General features: G+C 42.0%; 2 protein-coding genes across 8 annotated transcripts in view; one reads left to right on the top strand and one right to left on the bottom strand.

Annotated features, from left to right (window-relative positions):
* The window catches only part of Sclt1 (sodium channel and clathrin linker 1), a 128118-nt gene extending 116589 nt beyond the window's left edge, over positions 1 to 11529 (top strand). For 3 of the 4 annotated variants that reach the window (XM_034501353.2, XM_076932344.1, XM_034501354.2), the window contains one exon: positions 362 to 656. In XM_034501353.2, coding sequence (XP_034357244.1) covers positions 362 to 424 — 63 coding nt within the window. In that variant the 3' untranslated portion in view covers positions 425 to 656. Of the gene's footprint in view, positions 1 to 361; positions 657 to 6414 lie in introns of those variants that run through there. The other variant, XM_076932343.1, reaches the window with a different exon arrangement.
* Jade1 (jade family PHD finger 1) overlaps positions 10338 to 25719 on the bottom strand; it is a 54354-nt gene continuing 38972 nt past the window's right edge. For all 4 annotated transcript variants that reach the window (XM_034499598.2, XM_034499599.2, XM_076932342.1 and 1 more), the window contains exons 9-11: positions 22363 to 22884; positions 17374 to 17491; positions 10338 to 14083 (exon numbers count right to left, since the gene is read on the bottom strand). In XM_034499598.2, the coding sequence (XP_034355489.1) occupies positions 13206 to 14083; positions 17374 to 17491; positions 22363 to 22884 (1518 nt within the window). In that variant the 3' untranslated portion in view covers positions 10338 to 13205. The remainder of the gene's footprint in view (positions 14084 to 17373; positions 17492 to 22362; positions 22885 to 25719) is intronic.

Below are 25719 nucleotides of genomic sequence, written 5' to 3'. Positions count from 1 at the left end.
TTACTTTCCTGTTAGACTTATCTTCCTTAAAATGTGGAACGATCTGGTTACCAGCTCTGCTTTATATTTGCCCAGACTGAATTTGTGTTTGAGACACTTTGCTGATCATCTAGATGTTTTTCACCATGTCTGGAATATCTGAACTCAAGAGTGTCTCACTCTGAGCTATAGACTGCCACTGTTGGCATGCATTTCTTTAATGTGATGCAGACAGTTGAAGAATAAAATAGAATGATCACACAAAAAAGACCATTCTCTGACTACTTGATAACTGTCAGTTGTGATACATCACACTGTGCTTTGTCTTAGCCTAATACTCTCCACAGAGAAACTACTTACTGATTGTTTATTTTGTTTGCAGCTCAGTGTGATTACAGTGCAGAGAAGAAAAGCAGCTTCCATGATGAATCTGGAAAATATTTAAACATATCCCTAGTTCACTGACAGAACTGTAGAGTTGGGCAAGCTGTTATACCAAACGTATTGACATGGAGAAGCCTGCCGAGAATGGGGAAGGCTTGTGTCATTTTGCATAAGCATTTTCCATTCTGTTTTGAGGGTTATTGGAAAACAGAACAGTGACAGCTTCCTGTAAGTAGAAAACCATAATTCTATATTTGAGATTCAGGGGAGAATAAAGCCAGCTGAGAACTCACTGCCTTCATCAATGTGTCTATTTTTAATTCCCTTTTTTTCCCCTCCTTGGAAGAACATAATATTTTCAAGAGGTTTAATAAAATCCCTAGAATTTGATATTTCAGGTTCTAAAATTTGGAGATTTAATGTCTCATTTTTACTCCTAATTCATTTTTATAATTCTTAAGATTCTATTTTACTATGAACTCATAAATGTAATAAATTATATGTTTTATAAAATTATGTTGTCATGTATTTGAATGCATAATTGTAATGATTTATTTTTAACTACATAGTTTTAAGAATTTGTAGACCTTGACAGCATTTAAGCATTTAGGGGGAGGAGTTTATTATTTTCTTTTTCTTTAAAGTTTACTAATCAGATAGAGATCTTAAATTTTAAGGCTGCAGAGCTTTGAGTTGTAGTCCTGCAATGCTTCATAGATTCATATACTTACTTTTTCTGTTTTGAGCTTCCTGTGCACTGGTATAGCAGTCATCTGAGTAACCAGCTAAAAGGCTTTAACAGTTTTCCAAATGAGTCGGAGGTAATATGAAAATACCCCTGTGTATGCATTCACCCCCAAAGTTTAGGACATACTCACAGGAATCTTTGTCAAGGAGCTGGGAATTGAAGTCATAAAAATATAGGTGTTTGCCTTAGAGCCTTCCATGATCTGCCTAGCAGCTTCAACCTCTTCCCACGCCACTCTTTCTCTTCTTATGCTCTAAACATGGTGTCCCTCTTTAATTTAATTTAAAGGGTGGGTACAGAACCCATTCTCCTATCAACAAAGTGTGCACATACTTTTGCATTTCTATGAGACCTTCAGATTTCAAATCCTCAGAGGTTTCTCTAACTTGAGGCGAGATGAACTCTTGTTAATATTAGTGTTTTTAATGCTGTGTTTTTTATCTCTTATTGTATTTTTTTTTTAAACTTTCGGCAGGTCCTTGGTACAAAGTAACATTTACTCTCATTCACCACTATGTCCTTAGCACCCTGCTAAGTTCCTGGCATGTTGAGCGTCAAGAATAACTGTCCATAAACTAAGTTTTTAAGAACAGGATCACACAGAATGGTCCCATTTCTTATATGAGCTGAGGACTCCTTTGCATCTAATAATAACCTCTCCAGTTATCTCTTCCTGAATACTCCTAATATTCTCCAAGAGAAGGATAAGCTATAGAGTGTATCATTCTGGCCTCTGGGTTTGTTCATCTCTAATGTGAAAATGCTAGTAGGCTTTAACATTTATGTACTGGTCAATCTTCATTTACAAAGACCGTATCATTTCTGTGAACTGTGTTTTAGGTAATAGACAAAATGAATAGGAAGGAAAAAAGAAATTGCCTAAATCTAAAATTGAAGCCAACAGAGCTAGTTCGTTTTATTTATTCATGCATCTTTTATTATGTCTCCCTGAGAAAGAAAGGAGATATGATTACCACTTCTTTCCTTTGTGTACAAATATGCAAATTGAGGCAGTAAGTAGTCTCCTAATTCTTTTCTGTGTGAGAACTCTAAGTATCCCACATACAGGAAAAAATTAGCAGCAATTTAGCCATTCATTTATTCAGCAGATACAATTTCTTAGTTACACTGTCTTTGTAGAGCAACTCTCAAACAAATAATCATAAAAATTATTTAAATATTACATAAATCTGGTTTGGGGCCGTAGCACATTTGAGCATTAAAAAAAATAAATAAAAAACAATTTCAGGGCTCAGTAATTATGAGGACTTGCTGTTCTTCTAAGGACCCCAGGCCAATTCCCAGAATCCACAGAGGGCAGCTCACAACCACTCCAACTCCAACTCCAGGAGATCCAACTCATTTTTCTATCCTATATAGGCACTTGCCTTCTGCACTCATAATACAAGGACACACATATAATTTAAAATAAAAATCCTTTAAAAAATAATAAATTTAAATAATATAAGCACAGAACTCACATACAAAATTCTCAAAAATATAAAAAATTAAAACCAAATGAGCAAAGCAACAAATTTAACTAGGTACTGTTGTTCACATCTGTAATTCCAGTACTAAGGATATGAAGCAGTATGCAAAACTAACCGAGCTTTGTCATGGATTCTGAGTCAGCCTGCGCTATAGAATGAGCCCTGTCTTAAAACAAAAAGTAAACATAACAAAGAAAATGGTATTGGGAAGTAAAGTAATAACTCTATAATAAGCTTTTTTTTCAAAATAATTTATCAAAATAATTTTGTTTAGGGGCTAAGGAGATGGTTCCACAATTAAGAGCACTGGCTGCTTTTTCAGAAGACCTAGGGTTTGGATGCCAGCACCCACATGGCAGCTACCAACCATCTTTAATTCTATTTCCAGAGGATCTGAGACCATCTTCTGATTTCCATGTGGTGCATAGACATACATGCAGGCAAAACATCCACACATAGAACTAAGTATAAATAAATTAACTGTTTAGTTTCCCTAACCATGTACTATACATACGGTTTTAAGTCATAAGAATGTTTAGCATTTATAGTAATATTAATTCTGTCCTTTATATGAAGAAGAAAAACATCTATGTACATACACAGGAAAAGAAAGATATCTTGAAAGTAATTTTTTTTACAGTGCTATCACCTTTTAGCCCAAGAATTTACCATAAACCTTGGCAGTGGGATAGGTGTGTAGCTTGATGGTAGTGCACTAGCCTGTGTGCACAAGAACTTGGTTTCAATCTCTAGTACACCAAGAGCAAAAATCCCTAGACACTGCATATTCCTACAGGTTCTGGTGTGCACTGTTACCCCGTGCACTGTTACCTCAGCTAGCCATTGTTCCCTTACTTGGTAATAAATCAGAGCCCTTCAGTATGGTTTCTCAGTATGTTTCCAGTCTGTTCCCTGGTGCTACTTGTATCTTTCCCTAAGAACAGCAAGAAAGACCCACTCAACCTTTTGCCTTGCAAATAAATGGTCACTTGTACCACACTAGGCATGTTTCCCATATCTAATCTAATAATCCTAATAAGAAAATGGCTAGTGTTCTTAGGAATTCCATGTAGCACCCTAGGAATTGTGATTCATTCCTTTAGTGTTTATTGAACCATTTAATTCCTTTAATAAAGCATTATTGACATTTTCCTTCAGTATTTTCACTTGAAGCTAGCCCAGCCCTTTCTTGAAGGGAAAAAGTGGCAGAAGAACACAGTATGATGTGTAAGGAAAATTGTTAGCACTTGGATCTGTGAAAATAGAAATGACACTAGTGTCTCGTCTTATGTAAACCAATATATTTATTAGGGCAAAAAGTAACAGTTTTATTTATACCTAAAATAATTCACTGGAAAATTGTCCCAGATATGTGATAAATATACTGATACAAATATATTATTGGTATATATTCATTGATAATCTAGGGATTATATTTACCCAACATTGCTGCTTGGTGGAGATGATTTCCTTCCCAATAAAGGGAAGTATGGCAAAGGTTAAACATTTGCCAAAGTCATATCACAGACAAATAACACACCTGGGTTTAGAACCAGAATTCCTTACACTCTACAGCATAGCATCTTTCAGTGTGTGATATCAGTGCTGCTGGCATTGATTCAGCAGTAGTCTTTATAAATGCTGTCAGTGCCTAGATGTGAGAACTCATATCAGCATCTGGGTACGAGACTAGACAAGGTAACATCCTTCTCTTTTTATGTCACAGGTCTAAATTCTTCATCAAAAATATAGATCTCTAGTACAAATTCCATCATTCCTTTAGAAAAAAAAAAAAAAAAACATGGTTGGTCTGGTTCTTCAGAGCAAAAACCCTACTTCCCACTTTATGACTTACTGTTAATTTACTTTTCTGTTGTTGGGATAAAATACCATGACCAGGGGCAACTTGAGGAACATTTCTTTGGCATACAGTGCCACAGAGCTAGAGTTCAAAATGATGGGAGCAGCCCCCAAAGCCTGTCCTCACTGACAGCCTTCCTCCAATAAGGCTGCATCTCCTAACCTCCCAAACACTGCTGCCTGTGGAACACCAAGCAAGCCGATGGGAGACATTTCTTCTTTAAACCTCCACACTCACCTATGCCCATGATCTTTTAATGATATCCAGTGCCCCGCTCATATTTTTTTACTGCTTCATTTTTCATTCTCTGGGTATATTGATTGATACCTTCTCTTAAAGCCCTCACAGTGTGTCTGTCTTCCACTTGACTATTGGTGAAACTTCCCATTAGGGTTTTTATTTAATATCTTGAGGTTTTTGTTCCTGAAATTTAAATTTGGTGTATCTTCAATATTTGTATCTCTCTATTAAATTATTCTTCTGAATCTTGTATTGAACTTGTTTTCTTCAAGTATTTTTGTTTTTTTTTTTTTTTGATTCATTTGGAAATTTATTTTGTGTCCTCTTTGGTTTTGTTGAACACTTTTGAAGATGACTCTTTTGAATTCTCTGAGATTTCATCTAACTCACTCTCATTCAGATCCATTATTGTGGAAATAGTAGTTTTCAGAGGAATCATGCTGCCCTGGTTTTTCATGTTTCTTATGCTCTGCCTTGGCATTTGGCATATCTGGGTCATTATTTAGATTTTTGTTTCTTTCATCTGGAGTATTTTCAATGCTCAAGTGGTTGGAGCACTGTCGATACTAGTGTTTCTCTCCATAAGCCTGGGAGCATGATTCAGTAACTAAGCCCTCATCTATGCTCAGTATACTAGGCTTACAGCTGTTCTCCAAGGGCAGAACACTAATTCCAGAGCTGTCACAACTGTTGCGGCCCTCTCCACTCCACGCTTGGTGGCCACTGTTTCCGGCCCAAGCTGCCGCTCCGGTCTGTGGGTCAGGGTCTATCGAGAGAGAGAGAGAGAGAGAGAGAGAGAGAGAGAGAGAGAGAGAGAGAGAGAGAGGAAGGATAAAGGGGAAGAGACGGGAAGAATGGAGACAAGACAAAGGTTCTGATCAAGTCTCCTTTATTGAAGGGAAATCTGGGGTATTTATATGCTTTTGCCACGTGCCTTGTAGGCGTGTGGATACCACGTGCCTTGCAGGTGTTGATATGACGTAAACCTTACAGGCATGGATACCACATGCGCCTTACAGGCATGTATGGCGTGGATAGCACGTGAACCGCATGTCTTGCAGGCATGGGTACCACATGCGCCTTGCAGATGGGGGCAGTAAACAGCAAAACAAAATATGTGGGATATCAGAGTGTGCTTCAACTGTTGAAAAACAAGTCTCACATCAGGGTATATGGCTTGAGATGGCTGCAAAGCTGATAGCCACTTTCTGCTAAAAGTCGGCTCCCAACACACAACCAATAGATGGAAATACAGCACAGCCAGTAAAAACAATCACTGAATTCCAGTAATTGGGAGAAGGGGGTAAAGGAACAGGGTAGTACAGAGTCTACTTAAATGCCTGTCTGCCCAGGGTAGGAATGCACAGAATCAAGAAGCACATGACTAGAGTCCTAGAACTGCAGAGGAAAACTAGAAAAAGGAAAATAATCCATGAAGGAGGAAAATACAGCAGCTCCAGAGGGTAAGGGAAAGAAAAGCAGGGTGTGGTCATTTAAAACAATCTGCACTGAGGCTGAGGCAGAAGGCCTCCAACTCTGTCTGTGGCTGTGTTCTGGAAAGCTTACCGCTTACCAAAAACAAAGGGCAAAGAAGAATAAGACAGGATAAAGCTAATCCAGTGCCTTAATTAGATTATTAGTGGAGAGAAGATAGTTTATTTCACTCACATTTCCATGTAACATCTTTATCGAAAGCAATCTTTATCTTGCAGGAAGAGCAGCCAGAGCAGGAACCTGGAGACAAGAGCTAATGGCAAGACCATGGAGAACTATTTATTGGCTTGTTCCTCCTGGCTCACCCTGCTACCTTTATAGCACCCAAGATCATTTGCCCAGGAATGGCACCACCCAGAGTTTGGCTCTTCCACATCAATCACTAATTAAGAAAATACTCTTACAGGCTTTCCTGCCACAGTCCACTCTTATGGAGACATTATGTCAACTCAGGTTTCCTCCTCTCAGATGACTATAACTTGTGACAAGTTGACGTAAAACTAGCTAACACATCTATTACTTTTAAATTAGGTACTAACTAGGGGAAGGACAAAAGTGAAGGAAAGAGTACTGGGTGCAGGTTCCAGGTCTGTATGTCATCTCTCACCTAAATACATGTAGGTGCCAATTCCATCCCATGCTGACCATGTTCCGCAGGCAGTAGCCCAGTGATACTCCTCTGGGCTTCCAGAGAGAACTTTGCCCATGTCTGCCTCGCTGCACACTCTGCAGGGCTCTTTGTCTAAATGGCTTCTTGCCACTACTCAAAGTTCAGGGGAAGACAAATTTTGCCTTCCCTCCCACTTCTGTTATTCGAAGTATGATGTGGGTTTCCTGAGGCACTGAAAGCTGTGTCATAAAGCTGAAGTCCAAATTTTCTGTACCACTCACTGGAGGAGAGCCTGCCTCAGTGAGATCTGAGCCCACCTGAGTATACACTCAACTGTCCTAGTTTCCAGTTTCCCTCCTTTCTCTGGTACTCAAAGTAGTGTTTTTCTGTTGTCATCTACCTCACAGAGTGACTGCTCTCCTGGAGCGTCCTCTGTGTGTGCATGTCATTCATCAGCAATCTTTGAGAGTCTTGATATCACATCCTGCCCTTTCTGACTCAAGTGCTAATTCGAAAGCCCTTCATAAAGTGTCTTGAAAACCTCCGTGAGTGACTTTTATGTCTAGTAGATCTTACTTGCTCATATTTCCAAACCTAGAAAACTAAAGTGTCCAAACCCTAAAAAGCAGTCAAGAAGTGGAAAACCCTATGTTTCTAAGCGAAAAGTGTGTAACAATTCACGTGCTAAAGCTGGTGCAGTGCACAGCTAGGGAGGAAAAGAAGGCCGTCTGCCTTTGAGGATACTAATGGGGAGTAACAGAGGAAAAGACTGTTTTGTAAAGAGATTGTTTCACATTAGAAATAATCCTGAAGTTAGAACCACCAGCCAAACAAGTAGGTAAAGTAACCAACAGTCCCACAATTGGTAGCTACACTTTGAAACCTCAGTCATATACAAGCTAGGCCATGATACTAGCTGGCAGCCCTTTAGTAAGGGCAGTCCATTTTTCTTTGCTTTGCTACTTGAATTGGCATTAATTTTTGTTTGTTTCTTTCTGTGTTGGTTCCTTAGTGCTGGGATTACAGGCACTCACCACCACCCCACAGCACTGCTCATCCATTTACAAAAATGACTAATGACTAGCTTTGTTATGTTTAATATCACAAAAATAAAGGTTGGGAGATTTTTGCATTACTTCTATTTGAAATGTCAAAACATTAGTCTTAATAACAGGCATTGTTGTCAAGAAACTAATTTAAAACAATTTTATCTTCCAAACATTTTTGAACTATACAGAATTGTTCTTTGCATTCTTAACAGCAGTATTATTTTCCCTAATCATATGTGTATTTGTCTTACTGTACGTATATATGTTATATGAAAGTATATAGCTAAAGGAATTCCATTCTTCCTAGCAAAAGGCAGAACATACTTCATAACAGACTAGACTTCTATCATTTTATGCTCATACTCTTAACATGATGCGCTAAGTCATACATTATGTATGACTTAATGAAATGAAGTTCACATGTATATAGACCTGTATGTCCTCAAAAGTATTTGAACTGTTTTGTAAACTACTTTTGTATTGAGATCAGCAGAGGCTCGGGACTCAAACTCTCAGACTAGCTAGGAATGGTTTCTAGATCACCCCACAGATGGTGAGCCTCAGTTTCCTCATTGGCAAAGAACAGTGCCTGCCTAAAGACAAATTGTTGTACTTAATACAGACCAGTGCTTGCCCCTTGGTGAGCCCAGTCTAATTACCAAGTCTGCAGGCTCCTCTTAAGGCTGTACAGAAATGACAGAATCTGCCATTTGGAAGTTGTCACTGTAGAGATAGCACTGGCAAGGTTACAGCTAATTAGAGGAAGCAGGAGTTCATTTCAGCACAGCTTGAGTCAAGGAAACAAGACTAGGCTGTTGCAACAATCTAGCAAGAAATGAAGAACCATATAGTGATGATGGAACCACAAGAAATGGGAATTGTTGGGGTGCTGCAGTAGAAACCCCAATGAGCCATCAAAGAAAGCACTCACAAAGGACACCCTGGGTGTCACTGCCTAAAGAGAAAAACTTAATTCCAAACCTCAAGCATCCATATAACGTGAGAACTATTCTCCCTTAAGAAAGCAGAAACTGGGCTGCACGGAGAGCACCAGAAACTAAGAAAGGGACAGGAGGCCAGATTAGATTGATGTCATCTTTTTCAGAAAGAGAGCTCTCAAAACTGGCATAGACAAAGCTGCAATGTCTAATGCAGTTCTAAGCCTTAAAGAGAAACTGAAGGAAAGATTTCAGTGTTGCAATTAGTGGCAGTTTGTTGCAGATGGCTAATGTTTCCAAGGCAGAAGCATTTTCTCCTTGATTTGGGTGGAAACATGAACTCAAATCCCTGGTGCCACATTTCCCATCACAGATTATGGAATTGCCAACACCAGGCCCTTCCTTTGGCTCCTGGGGACTTAATTTCCCTAGGGAGCTATTGTGATTATTCAACTTGAAGACCTTAAAGAAGAATCACAGTTACTTCTCTCTGGAGCCTTATGAGAGCAAGCAACACAGAAGTAAATAGTCACTAAGGAGGACAAGGAGAAATAAACAAGGGTTGAGACAACTATTGGGTAATTCATGTTAGAAACGTCTCCTACAAATTATAAATTTGAGTCATAATAATATGCCACCACTGCATCTAATCATAATCTACCTGGATGCGCACACTCTTATCAGGCTTTCTGCTTCCAACATGAGGGTGCATTTGACTGCTGACTGTTCCCCACTGCAAATACTCAAAAACTAAAAATTAGAACGAGGCCCAGTTCTGCCAAGATCAATGCTGTGATCTTGGAAATCGTTTTGTGGGATGTAGGTCAGTTCCTCTTATTTGACCTACTGTTCCAGTGTTCTGTGCTCAAAGGCATTTAATGAAAACCACTCTGAAAAAAAAAAAATGTTAAGTACCTTCAGAAATAACATCAGCTTCAACTCATAGCAGATTCCTGGGTCTAATAGTAAAATCGTATACCACAGTTGAGTCCATGAAATGCTTTAAAATATGTAACTCCAGTTAAGACACCAAGATGTTTGTTTTTGCAGCAGTAGAGATGGGATGGATAACAGGATTTTGCACATGCTGGACAAGTTTTCTCCCTCAGAGCTACACCCAATTAGGTCTTTTAGGGGTCTCAATTTGAAGATTTTTGAGATGGCCCCTAGTGATTCTCCTATCTCAACCTCTCAAGTTACAGGATTACAGGCATATGCTGGGCATGGTAGCGTAAATCTCTTCAAATACTGGGAAAATGGGCTCATCTGGCCTAGATATTAACCCTCACATCTGCATTACTTCAACAATTAAGTGTGTTCAGATCCAAATTATATTCTGGAAAGGAAGGGCCCAAGGTGGCATGGGAAAGGAGGAGGTAGTGGGAAACTGTTAGTAACACTGTCTGGTGAGTCTGTATTCTGCAGTGTAGGTATGTCCCATACAGTTCTCAATCTCAATATAAACTATGAGACAACAAAGCCACCACTTAAGGATCCTAAACTTACACCTTTAACCACAAGCAGATTTCAACAGACACTCAAAATGTATTGCAAAATGTACAGCATTTATTCACATACAGACAAAAAGGCACAAATTCTACTAAATAGTTCAACAAAAAAATACAGCTGTCTTCAACTAGTTTTATAAATACTTTCAAAAAGGGGGTAGAAATAAATACAGGATTGGGCCATGTAATATAAAATAGTCATCTCTACATAGACTTTGTTTAACTTCTGATTTTAACTCTTCATGCACCTTTTTTTTTTTCAATTTTAGTTGAATGGACACCAAGCTAGGCACATAGTGAAAAATCCTCTGTACAAGGTTACAAATGTAATGACGAGTCTGTCCATTTTAAAATAATTAAGATTTGTACACAACACATAAAACCCTTCATTTAAATTTTGTGTTTATAACCTAACAAATGACATTCCAGGCAACTTTACAAAAGTTCAACTAGCCTACAATTTGACATAATACACTGATCATAATCAAAGATATTTCTTGGTCAGGTTGCACAAGGAAGATTCAAAAGAACAAACAAACAATAAAGCTCAATACTAATAGAATGCAAGTGGGTAGGTGGGCTGCTGCTGCTTGTGGCCGCCTCATACAGAGTCCCAGCATGACATGAAACTAACTTACAAAGCTACCATTACACTGTCAGAAACCGTGCTCTATACCATTTGCATTTCAAACATTTCAAAGCAGTAATTATTAAACGTGTGGGCTTTGTATTTTTTTTTTAAGTTTTTGTGGGGGAATTTTTTATTATTTTTTTATTATTTTGTTTTTTTTTTTTTTCATTTTGTTTTGTTTTGTTTTGTTTTTGGTTCAGCATAACTTGGAACATTTGAAAGCTTTTCAACCTAAATATGGGGGGAAACAGGTAAGGCATTATTTTTGCACAAAACTAGCATTTCTAATAGTGCAAATGAATCTGGTGCCTCCTAAAGTGGTGAGAGGCCATATTCTCACTAGATTAATTTAGGTTTTCTTTCTATGGCTTCACAGATTATTCCTCTATAAATTCTATTCTCACCCAGAGCTGTTGCTGTAATCAAAAGATAACTACATCAGAGTCCAGCCTTTTCCTGTATACAGCAAAAGATTTTTGCTCATATGCAAAACATCTCATTTTTAAATTAGGCTACAAGCAAAAGTATAACTTGGACTCCTAAGAATCTTCTAATACCGGCAGCAACAAGCTGATCTGGACAGCAGTCTCAAAGGAGCTCCACAGCTCAAAAAATAGTCAATCTAAAACCTGGGTCATCCTTTCCCCTCCCCTGAATTAGCTACTACAATGTATTTGAGAAGTTAAGACTTAGTTTGAAAATGTCATACATACAATGAGATGCATCAGATCTGTCGTTTGATCATCTGATAAAACTTGCATAGCAAGATGGAATTCAATAAGCCTTTTCTGTTGTTGACGATCATCTGGAAGACTTGAAAGCTTCTACAAACTCAAAGCATTGCTCATTAATTATCAGAATGTCCCTGCCACATGGAAACATGTATAAATGAATCAGGAATCTGAACATTGATATTAATAAACTAAGAGTAATTTAGGGGAAACTGGGCTTATTCCAAATGCCCTTAACTCTAAATCCCATTGCTACCGAAACTTCGCTCCTCTTAAATTTGATTCACAACTACATTTAATTCCAAAGAAAATAACAGGACTTTTAAACACTATCCACTTGTCTGAATACATATGCACTATATGAGGAGTGCAAAAACAGAACATTATACTCAAATTTAATGCTAAATTTATTATTGCTGATAACTTACTAGTTATTGCCATTTGCAATTCGAAAGTCCAAGTTACAAATCAGAGTTTAAAACTCCAACTCCAGAAACCTATTCAAGGATACACTGACTTCTTTCCTGTATAACCTTGATGCAACTTATTGCCTTTCTATGTTTTAAAATATAACCTGTTTTGCTTTTTTTTTTTTCCTTTTTGCTTAAGGAATCCACTCACGGTGGAAGCCTGGATTTCCCAAATATGCACTAGTGGTTGACTCTGCAGAGTGAGAGTCACCAGAGTCTGAAGTTTATCACTTGAACTTGAGTAACCATTGTATTATTGGAAGCCAGATGGCCAAGTACTGGCAGTAGCCAGGGAAATCCCATTTGGGTCCAAAGGCCAGCAGTTAGGAAAGAGGAAGGTCAAGCGGACTAGTATCACCTGGGCCTTAGCTGCCCTTTCTCACAGAACTTTCTTGACAACTTTGTCTCTACCAGTTCTACGTCCACAGCCCGCCCAGGGCTTCAGGACCTTGCTACACAGGCCCTAAATCTCACTGCAGCAGCTCTGCTCTGTCCCTTCAGCCTTCCAGCAATGCCTATTGTGTAAACTTCCCCTGGATGCCACATGTGCAAGATCCCAGTGTTGCTGAAGCTTCTGAGCCTCAGCTTCTCACACCACACAGCCTGGGAGCCAAATGCTGTCAGCATTTACCATTCCTAGAAAATAAGCTTTGTGGGCTATAAATGGTACATGAGGGCTTCTATAAATAGGACTTATTCAGTACACAGAATTCTATGATTCTGTAAGAGTATTCAAGAGTTTGTGCTTTGGGGAGAATGGAGAGGGCAATAATACATGGTGCTATTCAAGCCTGGCCCTCTGTAAAGTTACTTCATTTGTTTTTTTTAGTGTTTACTTCAGATTCTAATCTTAGTGTCTTATGGTTACAATCTACTCTTCTGTTTCCTCAACAAGTTGCAAATAACACAAACTTCTCACAATGATTTATAAATGACTCTGGAAAAAATTCAATCTGAATTGCAAGGAAATATGTCTGTATAGCTCAGAAACAATGGGTTTTGCTTGTCCCCATTATCAGAGCTCTCCTCAGCACATGGCAACAAGCCATGTGCTTCCACACCGGCTGTTTCATCAAGAGGCCAAGATGCTTCTCCTGATGATGTCTGTCCTCCTGCTGATGGTGCTGCTGGCATGGATACATTTCTTCTCCGATGCCTCGCTCTCTGAGTCACTCATTTCCCCATCAGGGGCGTACCCATCGTTCTCACTGTCAGTTCTTAACCTGCTCTTCGCCTTCTCCTTGGCTGGAACTCGGCTTATACCCAGATGGGAGCAGTCTGAGTGCTGGTGGCAGGCCCCATCATGGGCTTCTCCTTGCTGTTGCCGCTCCCCCTTCTTTGGAATCCGGAATCCTCCCCAGCTTTTCACTGGGCTGGCAGGTGTTGTAGGCACTTTGACTAGGGAGCCATTGCACTTGGGCACACTCTCCTTCCTGGTGCCAGGTGCTGACTGCCCTACTCCAGGGGAGGTGGCAGCTCTTGTGTTGTCCAGATGCCTCTGGGATGTGTCTGTGGACCTGAGAGGCTTGTGATTCTGTTTAAAAGATTTGTCCTTTAAGTCTCCTTTAATGAGATCACAATGAAAACGATTGTCTCTTCTTTTCCCATGGTCTGGAGTCACCACACCATTTCTCTGTTGTGCTGATGATATGAGACGTGCTTCTGCAAAAGTCTTTTCAAAGCTCATTAAGCTTTCTGGGACCCCCAGCCCCTCCCTTCTACCACAGAGCCCTGGCTGCTTTAGCGGGGTCTTGCCCTCAGTCCCAGAACTGTTCTGCAATGCATCTCGCTTATGGGACTTTTTCAGTGAATGAACCAAGGAAGTACCCATTTGTTTCCTGAAGAATGCAGAATGCCACTTCAAGTCCTCTATCTTGGGAGCATTGGGGCCCACAGAAGGACTGTTGAACAAAAGCATGTTCTCCAGTGAGGAGCAGGAAGAAGGCACACCTAGAAACAGAAAACCACAGGAAAAATTACATAAGCAAATTCAAACTAATAAAGTTCTAGACCGGAAACATCATTATACAAACTTCCCACCCAAGCAAGAGTCATCAGCACTTTGTTTTTACAAAATGGATTTTTAAAAAGACATGACCTGCTTCAAGAATCTGCTTTCAATCTTTGTACTTAGTATACTAGATATTTTTTTTATCAAAAACCACTAAAATACAGGTTTTTTATGACACTTTGGGGAATCCATTCGAAATCTGTCCAGTGATGGCCACTACCTCTACATAGCAGCAATTGTCCCATCTACCAGTCACCATCCACCACTTTTCTCTCTGAGACTAGAGTTTCTAGGTTTCTTTCTCCAAAGGACCACTGAGGACAAATACATGTAAATGTGAGAACTGAAAAAAGGTAAGTGTTCACAATAATTCTGGACATGTGATATGAAAAAGTTTATTCACTGTAAAATTTGTGGGGTTCAACATGTCATCCAAGTTGTTAAGTCAGTCTTTTATGCAAATCACAAAACTTATGTTTCATAGCTTAACCTAGTAAAAGCTTCCATTTTATGAATTTATGAATATCAAGTCTCATCTCATTATAAACTGGGCCTCCTGTTTTTTTCAATCTTTTTTTATTTAATGTGTATGGATATTTTGCCTGCATGTATGTTTGTATTACATGGAGTACAGTGCCTGCCTATAAAGCCAGAAGAGGGCATCAGATCCTCTGGACCTAGAGTTTAGTATGATAGAGTTGTAAGCTGCTCTGTGGGTGCTGGGAATCAAACCCAGATCCTCAGAAATACTCAAGCAGCCAAATACTCTTAACCACTCTCCAGCCTGACACGTCCTAGTCTATTCCACATTTGTTTTATGTTAGTTATGACCCACCAAAATGTGTTTCATACTCATTAATAAACTGTAACACTAGTCTGAAAACTGCTGCTGAATAAGGACCATGGTTCTAAGAGTCTCAAGAGCAACTACAAAATAGGAATTCTCATGTTTGGTCTCCTTTTAAGATGTGAACCATAAGGTTCAGTTCCACTGTGTCCTACAGGAACCCTAATAGACGTTACCACCCACAAGGCCTTAACAGCAACACAGCTGAGGTCCTTTTTACAAGCTGTTCATCTTGAAAATGCCGGCTTTCCCAGAAAATTATCACTGGAGTCAATCTTTATGCCATATGAAGTGCATTTTTGTTTTTATTGAAATGACTAAAGCAAACAAAGATGAAGAAGGCCCAGTGTTGCCTGAACTATAATTTCTATCTACCTGACTTGGAGCCCAAGTAGGTCTCCCTCATTTCCACTGAAGCTCTCATTCCACAAAATGACCCTACTAGTTCCCAGAATCACAAAAGTTTGAGCTATGAACTCTAAAAGACCATGTAAAGTCATGGGCATCTCTCTTTGAAGGCAGGAGACCAAGCATCACAGGTTAGAAATGAGAAAGAAAAGCCACCCTTGGGGGCTTCAGCTGCATTTTCTGTAGCACCCCACAAGAATAGTCTTTTCAACTGATTGTAATTGCTATTCAACTCAAAATGAAGGGAAGATTTGTTTCTCTTTTCTGAATTTCTGTTTTTGTTGTTTTCTTAAAAGGTCTCATTCCGTAGCCTAAGGTGACCTAGAACTCACAACTTAGTCCAGCTGACTGAAATTTTGGCACTCCTCCTACCTCAGCCCTTAGAATGCTTAGATTACAGGCATAAGCCACCACGTTCACCAGCAGTAGGACTTCTGGATGAATCTACATTACAGTTCTATACCCCAGAATACATCCCTACCTTGCAAAGAGAACCTCACTTACTAAGCCAAGTTCAGATTTCAGCTATGATACAAACAGCTGCCTGGAATACCCATAAAAAATAACTCCATTCCAGACACATACAAGCCACCCTGCATGGATCAATCACTGATTCCTTAGCAAGTACCAAAAGCTTCAACTGGGAGACCTCTATCTGTATCCTACATCAACCATTCCAGCAGACACCACCAGCATCCAGCAGAAGAATGAAGAGAGAAAGAGTGACCTTAAAGAATCTAAACTATACTGTCTTTAGCCAATGACACTACTTGGAAAACTTACTTTCAAAGTTTGCAACTGAAGTTTTAAGTTCCAGATAATGAAAGACACTTGATTCCTCTGAAAAATACTTAATCTTAACAAAAACATATCTAAAAGTGTGAGGCACTTGAAGAGAAGAGCATTGCTGAAAACTCCCCTCAAGTCTTCTTTGTGTGTCCTGCTAACCAGATTATCTCTACCATGTTGCTTGTATGCCATAATTATCTAGAGAAAAAAATCCACAAAATCAGAAAGGGAAGAGTGAATGAACTGACTCTCCACACAAGCAAGTGCCAAGAGTGCTGCTGCTAAAACTTCAAAGGGCAATCCAAGGTGGAGTCACTCATCCTTCACTGAAGGCCAGCCTAAGACCCACCTACTCCCTGACTTATCCCAGGACCAACTTTCTCCATGAAATCTTCCACTACCTACTTTCTGGGGCTTATCATCACAGAACACTGGTGCTAAACACACATTTTAGAGGTCATGATTCTACACCAGATTAACCGAAGAGCATATGAATCCCAGAGTGAAACACTTGACCAACATTAGTAACTGACACACTCTCCAGAGTAGAGAAAGCATATTCTCATATTTATCTTCCTTTTTGGCTGGCTAGAACAATGTAAATAGAAGAGAGAGAGAGAGAGAGAGAGAGAGAGAGAGAGAGAGAGAGAGAGAGAGAGAGACCAGCACACTCAGAATTCCATCTCATCCATACCTTCAGAAGTCCACCATGAATATTAGGAAATGAGTGTATGTGGTAAGTAGTCTTAATATGTATTAACAGTGTTAGGTTGATCCAAAAGCTAGAGCATGAAGCTCTAGCTTTGTAGCTATCCCCATGTTTATCAAGAACTCTGCAATGCACTACAGATTGTCTTCATTCTGATATCCTGATACAAGAGGTAACCTGAAAAAGCATCCCCATTGTACATGAAATTGGAAAGAGAAATTAAGGTCTATGACTTGCTTCTACTTGATCATAAGGGAAATGCTACAGGTCTCAAAGCCTATTTAACGCCAAATTCTATTCCTTTCCTCTACTATAATGCCTTTAATTAGTTTAAAGATGTTTTCTGAATATGAACAGCTGTGCTACTGAAAACTTTCTACAGGATGTATTGAAAGAACAACTCTTTTCCCTCAACATCAGTGTCAAGGCTACAACCCCCTGCCCTACATTGTACCCTTTTAGGGCTTTATGCATACCTGAAACTTTTTCTTGCTCCAAGAGCTTAGTGTAATGAGTGAAAATCTGTTCCTGGACTTTGCACACAGACCGTTTAATCTTTTCCCTGCGGGTCACCATGTAAGTGAGGTTCCGAACCTAGAATATAGAGAATAAAGATTCTCAGTGAGCAAAACAGTAATGATACTTCAGTGCTTTCATTTTTCCTGTACCTGAGACATACTGGCCCTACGAGGGCCTTGACAGACATTTGAAATCAAAACATGCTTTAAGCATTTTACCCTACCACTAGAAGCATATTTATTCCCTAGTGTCTGTAGCAGCCATGAAGTGACACTCGGGGAGCAGCAGAGATATGCAGAGTCCCACTCCTCCCCACCAGCCTGCAGTGTAGAGACCCCCACTATCTAATCAGGACTTGTTGCCTTGTGCCAGAGAGCGCCGCTTACCATCCAACAGTATCTTCCCAGGAATCTTACTGTGACTAGTTTGAACAGTTATGAAGCAACCTCCCTGCACACTTGTATCAAGCGTCTTCCAGGTCAATGGCATAAGAGTAACCAACCCCTGCACAAAGTCCTCTGGAAGATCAAATGAGCTGCTTGGTTCACTGGGTACAACTTTGCAAACACCCAGCCACTGCAGCTATTCCAGAGAGGTATGTAAATGCCTGGGAACTGTCCCAGCATCCCCAGCAAATCTTTGGATCTATGAATCATCAGTTTAAAAAACTGCTACCAACCTCATTCTTATTCTAGCTCATCTGTAAGTGCAAGACCAAGTGCTGAGATTCCCCGCTCCTTCAGTCGTAAGACTTCAAATCATGTACACATGTATTAGTTTGTGGTCAGTAATCTATGCTTCCAGAGGCAACATACCTTTAAAGCCATCAGTCACCACTTAATACAAAATTAAAGAATTAAGGCACAAAACCCACTGATCCTTGGTCCTAGACTGCATGGACCTAAAGACAGAAGAACATCAGGTGCAGCCCACCGCTATCAGTTAAACCTTCTTTCAGGAAGATGCCCATAAAACCTCAACTACGGTAACCACCTCCATGGCAGTGGCAGAAGTGCAAATGACTACATGCACCCTGCCCCACTGACTATCATCAACGGCATGCTAGAAAATACATCCTCCTCTCGAGCAGTCTTTCTTGTATCATACTGTGAGTGCAAGTTCAAAGGTCACCAGCTGCTTCTCTGGCACAAGCCATGCGGTTTTCCACACTGGCTGATATAGATATCCCCTCAGTCTTCAGACCTTTCTCTATCCTCACAATCCCAACTGTACTCAAGGCTGGGACCTACATGAGGACATGGGCCATGAAGGGAAATATTACCAGGCTTTGCTGACCCTAATAATTCACTATCAGGATCTTTCTGTCTGTGTATTAATCACTTATTATTAATACTAGTAGACTAGGTTTTGATTAATAAAAGATTAAAAAGAAAATCATGCTCCTTGTCTGAGTTATATAATGTCACTGGGCCTGCCTAATGGATAGCCACAATCCCAGGCAAGAAAGTAGGTGCTCTTTAGAGAAGCCCTAACCATCCTGGGGCTGGAAATGGCTAACAGAATTTTCTCTTTAATACCAGCCAGATGAGATTATGGATGGAAACTCAGAAACAAACAGAGAATCAAACCTAAACCCTCATCAGAAATTCAAACCTTTGACAGCACACATAAGCTTTCCATGAAGAATCTGATTTTGGAAACATGAAGTGGGCATTATAGTTTATGCTCACATTCAACTCCGGTGAGCAGATACATCTCAAGCTTGATCCATGAAAATACACGGAAGGCAGGGAATCTCAACTTTGGTGGCTTCTATGCCTGGAAAGGCTTTACCATAGCCTCTTAGGGGAGAAAAACAAAAACAAGAAAACAAAACTTCTCTTCCCAGTGACCTCAGATGAATAACTTCTAAATAAACCCACAAAGCAAAAAGGCCATAATTTCCAGTTGTGATCTCTAAGGTCTAATTGATCCAGCTCTGGCTGACCGCTGTAGAACTGACTACCCCAAAGTAAACAAAACAAAACAAAACAAAAGGAATTCTTGGCAGAACTCTAGACATGGCCTCTACCCTGAGAGCTTGACCACTCAACCAAACTTCCCCAATTCACCTTCCTTCAGTTGTCATCAGCAGGCATCCAACCCTACCATGCTTCTTCCCCTGATACCAGGCTAAATCCAAGTCAACTTTCCCTTAAAGCAAGTTCACAAACAGAAACAATGATGATCCCAACTCTAGTTTGCACTTTTCAAGTTTCCAGAATGTTACTGAGAACAACCAGCAGAACAGGCAGGAATAGTTGCAGTGGATTTTCTGAGCCCTATACAATGCCTGCCACATTAAACCTCCCATGCATTTTTGTTCAGCAGACAACTGAGGTCTCATTGAGTATTCAAAAAGTTCTGTTCCACTGAGTGACAAATGCATAGGACCGTCCCCCAGGACTTGGAGCCTCTCCATACAAACTACAGGGAGCACAGAAGGATGTCTTTATCCAAGCTAGTAGTCCAGTGAGGTAGTCAGGAATCCCACAGTGAGATGACAGCCTCCAGAACCTGAAGGTTCGACTCACCACATCACCAACCATCTCCTTTTAGAGCCTCCTGATACCTATTCCTGTCACATAGCTTTCTGGTCCAGAACTGGTACCCAGGTGTGCAAGGCCCCCCGAGGTGTTAATTTGCCAGAAAGACAATTACCATAATCACTGAGTCACCTGCATGTGATGACTACTACTCACTTGTTCAGGAATGACCACACGCCTCCAGTCCAGTACTGTATTGACTGGCTCGAGTGCCTAGTGTACACTGGTATTTCATAAAATAGGCAGATCAGTAACTTACTGAGAAAACAAGTTATTTGTAACTTTGGATATTTTTCTTTTGTCATGCCTGCCCTGATAAGCCCTTGGTCTGCTACACTTGTTTATAATTACAAAGTACTATACAACTCTCCAGGGCCTGGCACAGACCTCAGCTTCAGACAGCCCTCATGGCAAAGGAGGGAAACATAACTTGTCATTATAAATAAACCCATTTTAAACTGACACTGAATGCATTAAAACTTTAGACTTTTTAATAATAAATGTTAAGTAATGCCACCCACACATACATACACAGGCACTCGTGCACACAAATCCTGATTTAGTAGTCCCTTCTGCATCACAGGCATTATTCTACTTAAAAGCAAAATGACGACTCCAAAAAAGTTCAGAATTTAATTATAAGTGTATGTTAACCTCAGTAACTTAAATACAGAAAAAGAGTTAATACACCACAAGCATTTTCTACACTTTTATTCTGTGGTGATTGTGAAACAAACACAGTCAAAACATGAGACTTCTCGCCTTCCCTCCCAAGGACTATCTGACTCCATGCACCCCAATTACAGCAGTTGTTGGGTTAGGATGGCACCTTCTCACCATAATACCCATTTACCCTGAATCCCTTTCTTAAGAACACACCACAAGTGCATGTGGTTCTTTGAACTGATCGCCAGGGGGCGTGTGGGAGCCTCACCAACCTGCTCCCACCTCCCCTTAGCCTAACACCCACCACCTTACCCAGAACCCTAACAAAGTCTAGAAAGGGACATCACAAGAAGCCAGCATTAGATGATGCATTAAGAGGGCCTCTAATGAGCACTTACAAATACATGCATGACTACACCATCTCCAACAAGGTAGTGCAAGCCTCTGTGAGAACTAATCCTCTTGGCCAAGTGCATTTGCACTCCCCAGCCTACACTCCCATTTCAAATCATCTATGAGTCAGATCCTGTTGCCAAGCAGGTGATGAATCACTCCTCTCTAATAAGTGAGGGGCTTGAGGGAGATATGCATTAGCTGTTTCAGGCCACTTGGGTGCCTTTCGGCACAGGCTGCTTCAGGCCAGACAACTTGCATACCATCTCTGCCACACTAATGAATTTAATAGGGAGCTAGCAGTCAGGGGAGTAGGTGTGGAAGATGCTGAAGACACATCCCCAATTAGCAAGCCTTGGTCAAAAACCACCTAGCTGAAGGCCCTGGGGAGGACAGTCCACTCCTAATTATTCCTGCAGCAGGAAAAAAGGTCCAGCCAGGGACTCCAGAGGTAATGGAGAGAGGGGGAGGCACCAAGCGGCAAACAGCTGAGGGAAGTGCTAACAGCTGAGGCTCCAGGCAGCCAACAGCCACTTAATCAGCAACCCAGGAGTGTGATAAACACGTGTGTATACATATGTAGTGTACTGAGATTGCTAAGGGCTCCACAGACAGACCCAGTGCCCTGTGCACCAGGAATCACACCCACCCACACAGACATAACCTGGATAGGGATGCACGCACACACAATCGCACACTGTATGTACACAACCTCTGTGATGACGTAGCACCTCACTGCCAAGACTGTCTTCTGTAATAGGTGTGTGTAAGTCCATGCATACACATCAGCACCCAGAGCCTGTTCTGCTCCACAACAGAGCTGGGAATGGCCCTGTGAATTAGCCTAGAAGCAAAGATGAGCGATGGGAGGCAGTGCTTAGCTCTCTCTAATGAGCCCTTCATCAGCACCTAGGAAGTGTCTCCCCAGGGTGAACAAGGAATCTCCTACTGCTGCCCCATTCCCCATAATTCAGATACAACCCAGTTCTCAAAATCAGGCTCTAAACAATGCTGAGTCAAGCCCTTGGTCATGTTCCTGGTGTTCAATTCCCTCCAGCTCTACAAGGACAAGGGGACAGGGATGAAGGTACACCCCATCTGATCTTGCAGAGCAGTAAAGATTAATGGGAGAAATAATCACAAAGCAGCTCCCACACTGGCAGTCTTGCACACTGCAGTGAGTTTACCAGCCCATAAATAAATAGGCTTAACCAACACGACCTCATGCTGTAGCGTGTACAAGGATCTGAGAGTAAGGACTGGCTATCATCTCTAGGCAAGTGCCCGCCTCTTTACATCTTCTTCTCTAAGTCATTATAAGGTGTCGGTGTCAATCATTACCCTCTCCAGGTCCTGCCGCAGGTGCGTGAACAGCTGCAGCCTCCTAAACAAGACATCCTGCTCCCGCTTGGCTAGATTGTCCTCTTCGTCTTTCTTTGGGGTGATGAGGGGCTTGTTGAAGTTGATCTTCCTCTTCAACTTCCAGTACTGGTACAAGAAATCCACCACTTCCTCCGGCAGTCGCAGGGCCCTGGCCACATCCAGCAGGTTGACAAAGGTGTAGAACTCATCCTCCAGCTGCTGTAGCTTCTGCTTGCGAACGCTCACCCGGTGAGCCTCCTCTTGATTCTTCTCTAGACTAGCAAAGGACTCCAGAGGGCTCTGGGGGGAACTCTCTGCGGCCCCATTCTCCTGGGCTGCTCCTTCACCCAGGTTCTCCTCAGGTTTCCTATGTGAGCTGTGCTTTGGGCAGTAGGACTTGAATTTGACTTCATCATTCTCTGCCAATATGGTCTTCATCTCCAGGCCTCGGTCAAAAGCACAAGTCACATGGAAGGCTGTCCGGCAGTTCTTCACAGAGCACTGCAGAGAACACATGGACATGGTTATAGAGTGGTGGCAACAAGAGCCCCCACTGCTGGCCACCCCATATGATGACAAAGAAACACTCACTGAGACAGAAAAGCCTGACAAAGATGAACAGGCTTGAAGGGAAGTAAGGCCAGGGATGTCGGGGAACAACGCAGGGTACAGCTTTTCAGAGCCAAACTGTAACCGCGTTGGAACAGTCACAGCACTGACATCTCAGAGCAGGAACGGGGAGGGCTGGCCAACTGGCTCCTGTATGGGAGGGGGCACAATCCCCGAGAGCATGCGCTCTATGTACACAGTATACTCTGAATTTAGTTCTCAAAGACTTGAACTCAGTCTTGTAAAAAAATGTGAACAGCAATCTCCTCAGTACACACATTTCTGGTCAGTTTTAAAAGACCGCGAATCCTCAGTGCAAAACCCCCCAACTGGAAAGGGCCCCAACCTAGGCAGGTAAATACAAGTAAACTTCCTAGAAGTAGCATCCAGGGATCAGGACAGAGAAAGGAAGAATGAGAGACATGAACCCACTTCAGGACGGATGGAGAAAAGTCTCCCTGCTGGTCCAGAACCACTGCTGTATCAGAGGCTGTGGCTGCTGTATCAGAGGCCTGTGGGCCCCAGGAAAGTCAGTACAAAGGCCAGGCCTCATCAAGATGCACTGAACACCCTGCTCACTCCCCGCCTGCGCAGGGCTACAATTTAGTGCCTTTGATCCAGACACAAGCCTCTGGCCAGCAGGAGCAAAGTGATTAACTTCTCCCGTCTGATCTCACTGAGCAAATCCCTAGAAAGAGGTACCTCTTGGAGGCTAAAGCCAGTCCCTTAAAAGCAACTGTATTGTGTGAGGCCAAGGGATCCCTGGGGCATGCCAGGGCTGCACAGACAACCAAGGAGCTTGTGCTCCGGGCCAGCTGAAAAGCTTAATTAAACTCATTCAACAGCCCCTGCCATCACATAACCAAGAGAGTAAGTAGAGGCTGGAGTTGGGTTTCCTTCCCCCTCTTCACTTCAGCATTTAAGATACAACTTAGTGCCAGCCACAGCTTAATCCTTTACTGTGAAACTCCAGCCCCTTCACCACCCCCAATTCCAATCACCTAAAGCATATACACCATGATTAATCTGTACCTTTATAAAGAACCTCAATTACAGGAAACATGTGAAATCAGCTCTGGTGGCAGAAGACGCGCAGACACACCTGGCCACTGTCATAAAGACACACTGCTTCTCCTCAGCAGCAGGAAGCCAAGCAGGAAGTAAAGCAGAGCAGATGACTGAGGCGTGGTCTGTGTCTGCCTTAAACCACACTTAGCCCAGGCATCCTACCCTTAGAGAGAAATGAGCTGCAGCACAGTGTTTATCCAGGACTTTGAAAAGATGCCAAATGGCCTTCCTCTGGGTTTTCCTATTCGGGTTGACTCAGCAAACAGATGTTACAGAAACGTAAACCAGTCTTCCCAGCTGCAGACAGCTCGGAGAGGAACTCTTTTAATAAAAATCAATCTATTTTGTGAAGATATGAAAGGTCATCTGCCTTCCTTGGCCCCTTATTCACATTTAATGCTCTGGGGAAAGAGGCCAGTGGCAACAGAAATGTCCTTACAATGTCTCTCCTTGAAAGAGAAACAAGACTCTCATTTGCCTCCCACGAAACATCAATTAAGGAGCAGGGTTGATGTGCTCAGAGCACATCAGGGCACACACAGGCACAGGGACTGCCATTTTCACTGGTATACCACAAGTGTGTGTGTGTGAGCATGTGTGTGTGCATGTGTGCGTTCGTGTGTGGTGTGTGTGTGTGTGTGTGTACTGCACACACACATGCCAGGCACGCAAATCCTTTTAGACCTCTCCTCTATTCCTTGTGCCAAAATTCATTTTAGTTTTCAATAGATTCTACTTTTAAAAAAATACATCACAACTTTAAGATTCCCAAGGCCAAATGTCCTCAGCTGCCCAGTGCCTGTCCTGATATTTTTCATTAATGTTTTTAGATGAACAGCAGTAGAAACAGTAATAGTAAAAACCACTTTGGGCTTGTTAAGAAATTGAAAAGAGCCCACCCTTTAATCCTAGCACTGAGGAGGGACATCTCTTGACTTCAAGGCCAGCGTGGTCTAGCAAATGAGTCCCCAGGACAACCAGAACTATACAGAGAAACCCTGTCTTGAAAAACTGGGGAGGGAGGGGAGGGGAAGGGGAAGGGGAAGGGGAAGGGGAAGGGGAAGGGGAAGAAGAAGGGGAAAGGGAAGAAGGGGAAGGGGAAGAAGGGGAAGGGGAAGAAGGGGAAGGGGAAGAAGGGGAAGGGGAAGAAGGGGAAGGGGAAGAAGGGGAAGGGGAAGAAGGGGAAGGGGAAGAAGGGGAAGGGGAAGAAGGGGAAGGGGAAGAAGGGGAAGGGGAAGAAGGCAAAGGGGGAAGAAGGGGAAGGGGAAGAAGGGGAAGGGGAAGAAGGGGAAGGGGAAGAAGGGGAAGGGGAAGGGGAAGGGGAAGGGGAAGAAGGGGAAGGGGAAGAAGGGGAAGGGGAAGGAAGGGGAAGGGGAAGGAAGGGGAAGGGGAAGGGGAAGGGGAAGGAAGGGGAAGGGGAAGGGGAAGGGGAAGGGGAAGGGGAAGGGGAAGGGGAAGGGGAAGGGGAAGGGGAAGGGGAAGGGGAAGGAAGGGGAAGGGGAAAAGGGGAAGGGGAAAAGGGGAAGGGGAAGGGGAAGGGGGGAAGGGGAAGGGGAAGGGGAAGGGGAAGGGGAAGGGGAAGGGGAAGGGGAAGGGGAAGGGGAAAAGGGGAAGGGGAAGGGGAAGGGGAAGGGGAAAAGGGGAAGGGGAAGGGGAAGG

Source organism: Arvicanthis niloticus, chromosome 4 (genome assembly GCF_011762505.2).
Source record: "Arvicanthis niloticus isolate mArvNil1 chromosome 4, mArvNil1.pat.X, whole genome shotgun sequence".
Taxonomy (NCBI): Eukaryota; Metazoa; Chordata; class Mammalia; order Rodentia; family Muridae; genus Arvicanthis; species Arvicanthis niloticus.
This window is presented reverse-complemented; position numbering and strand designations above follow the sequence as displayed.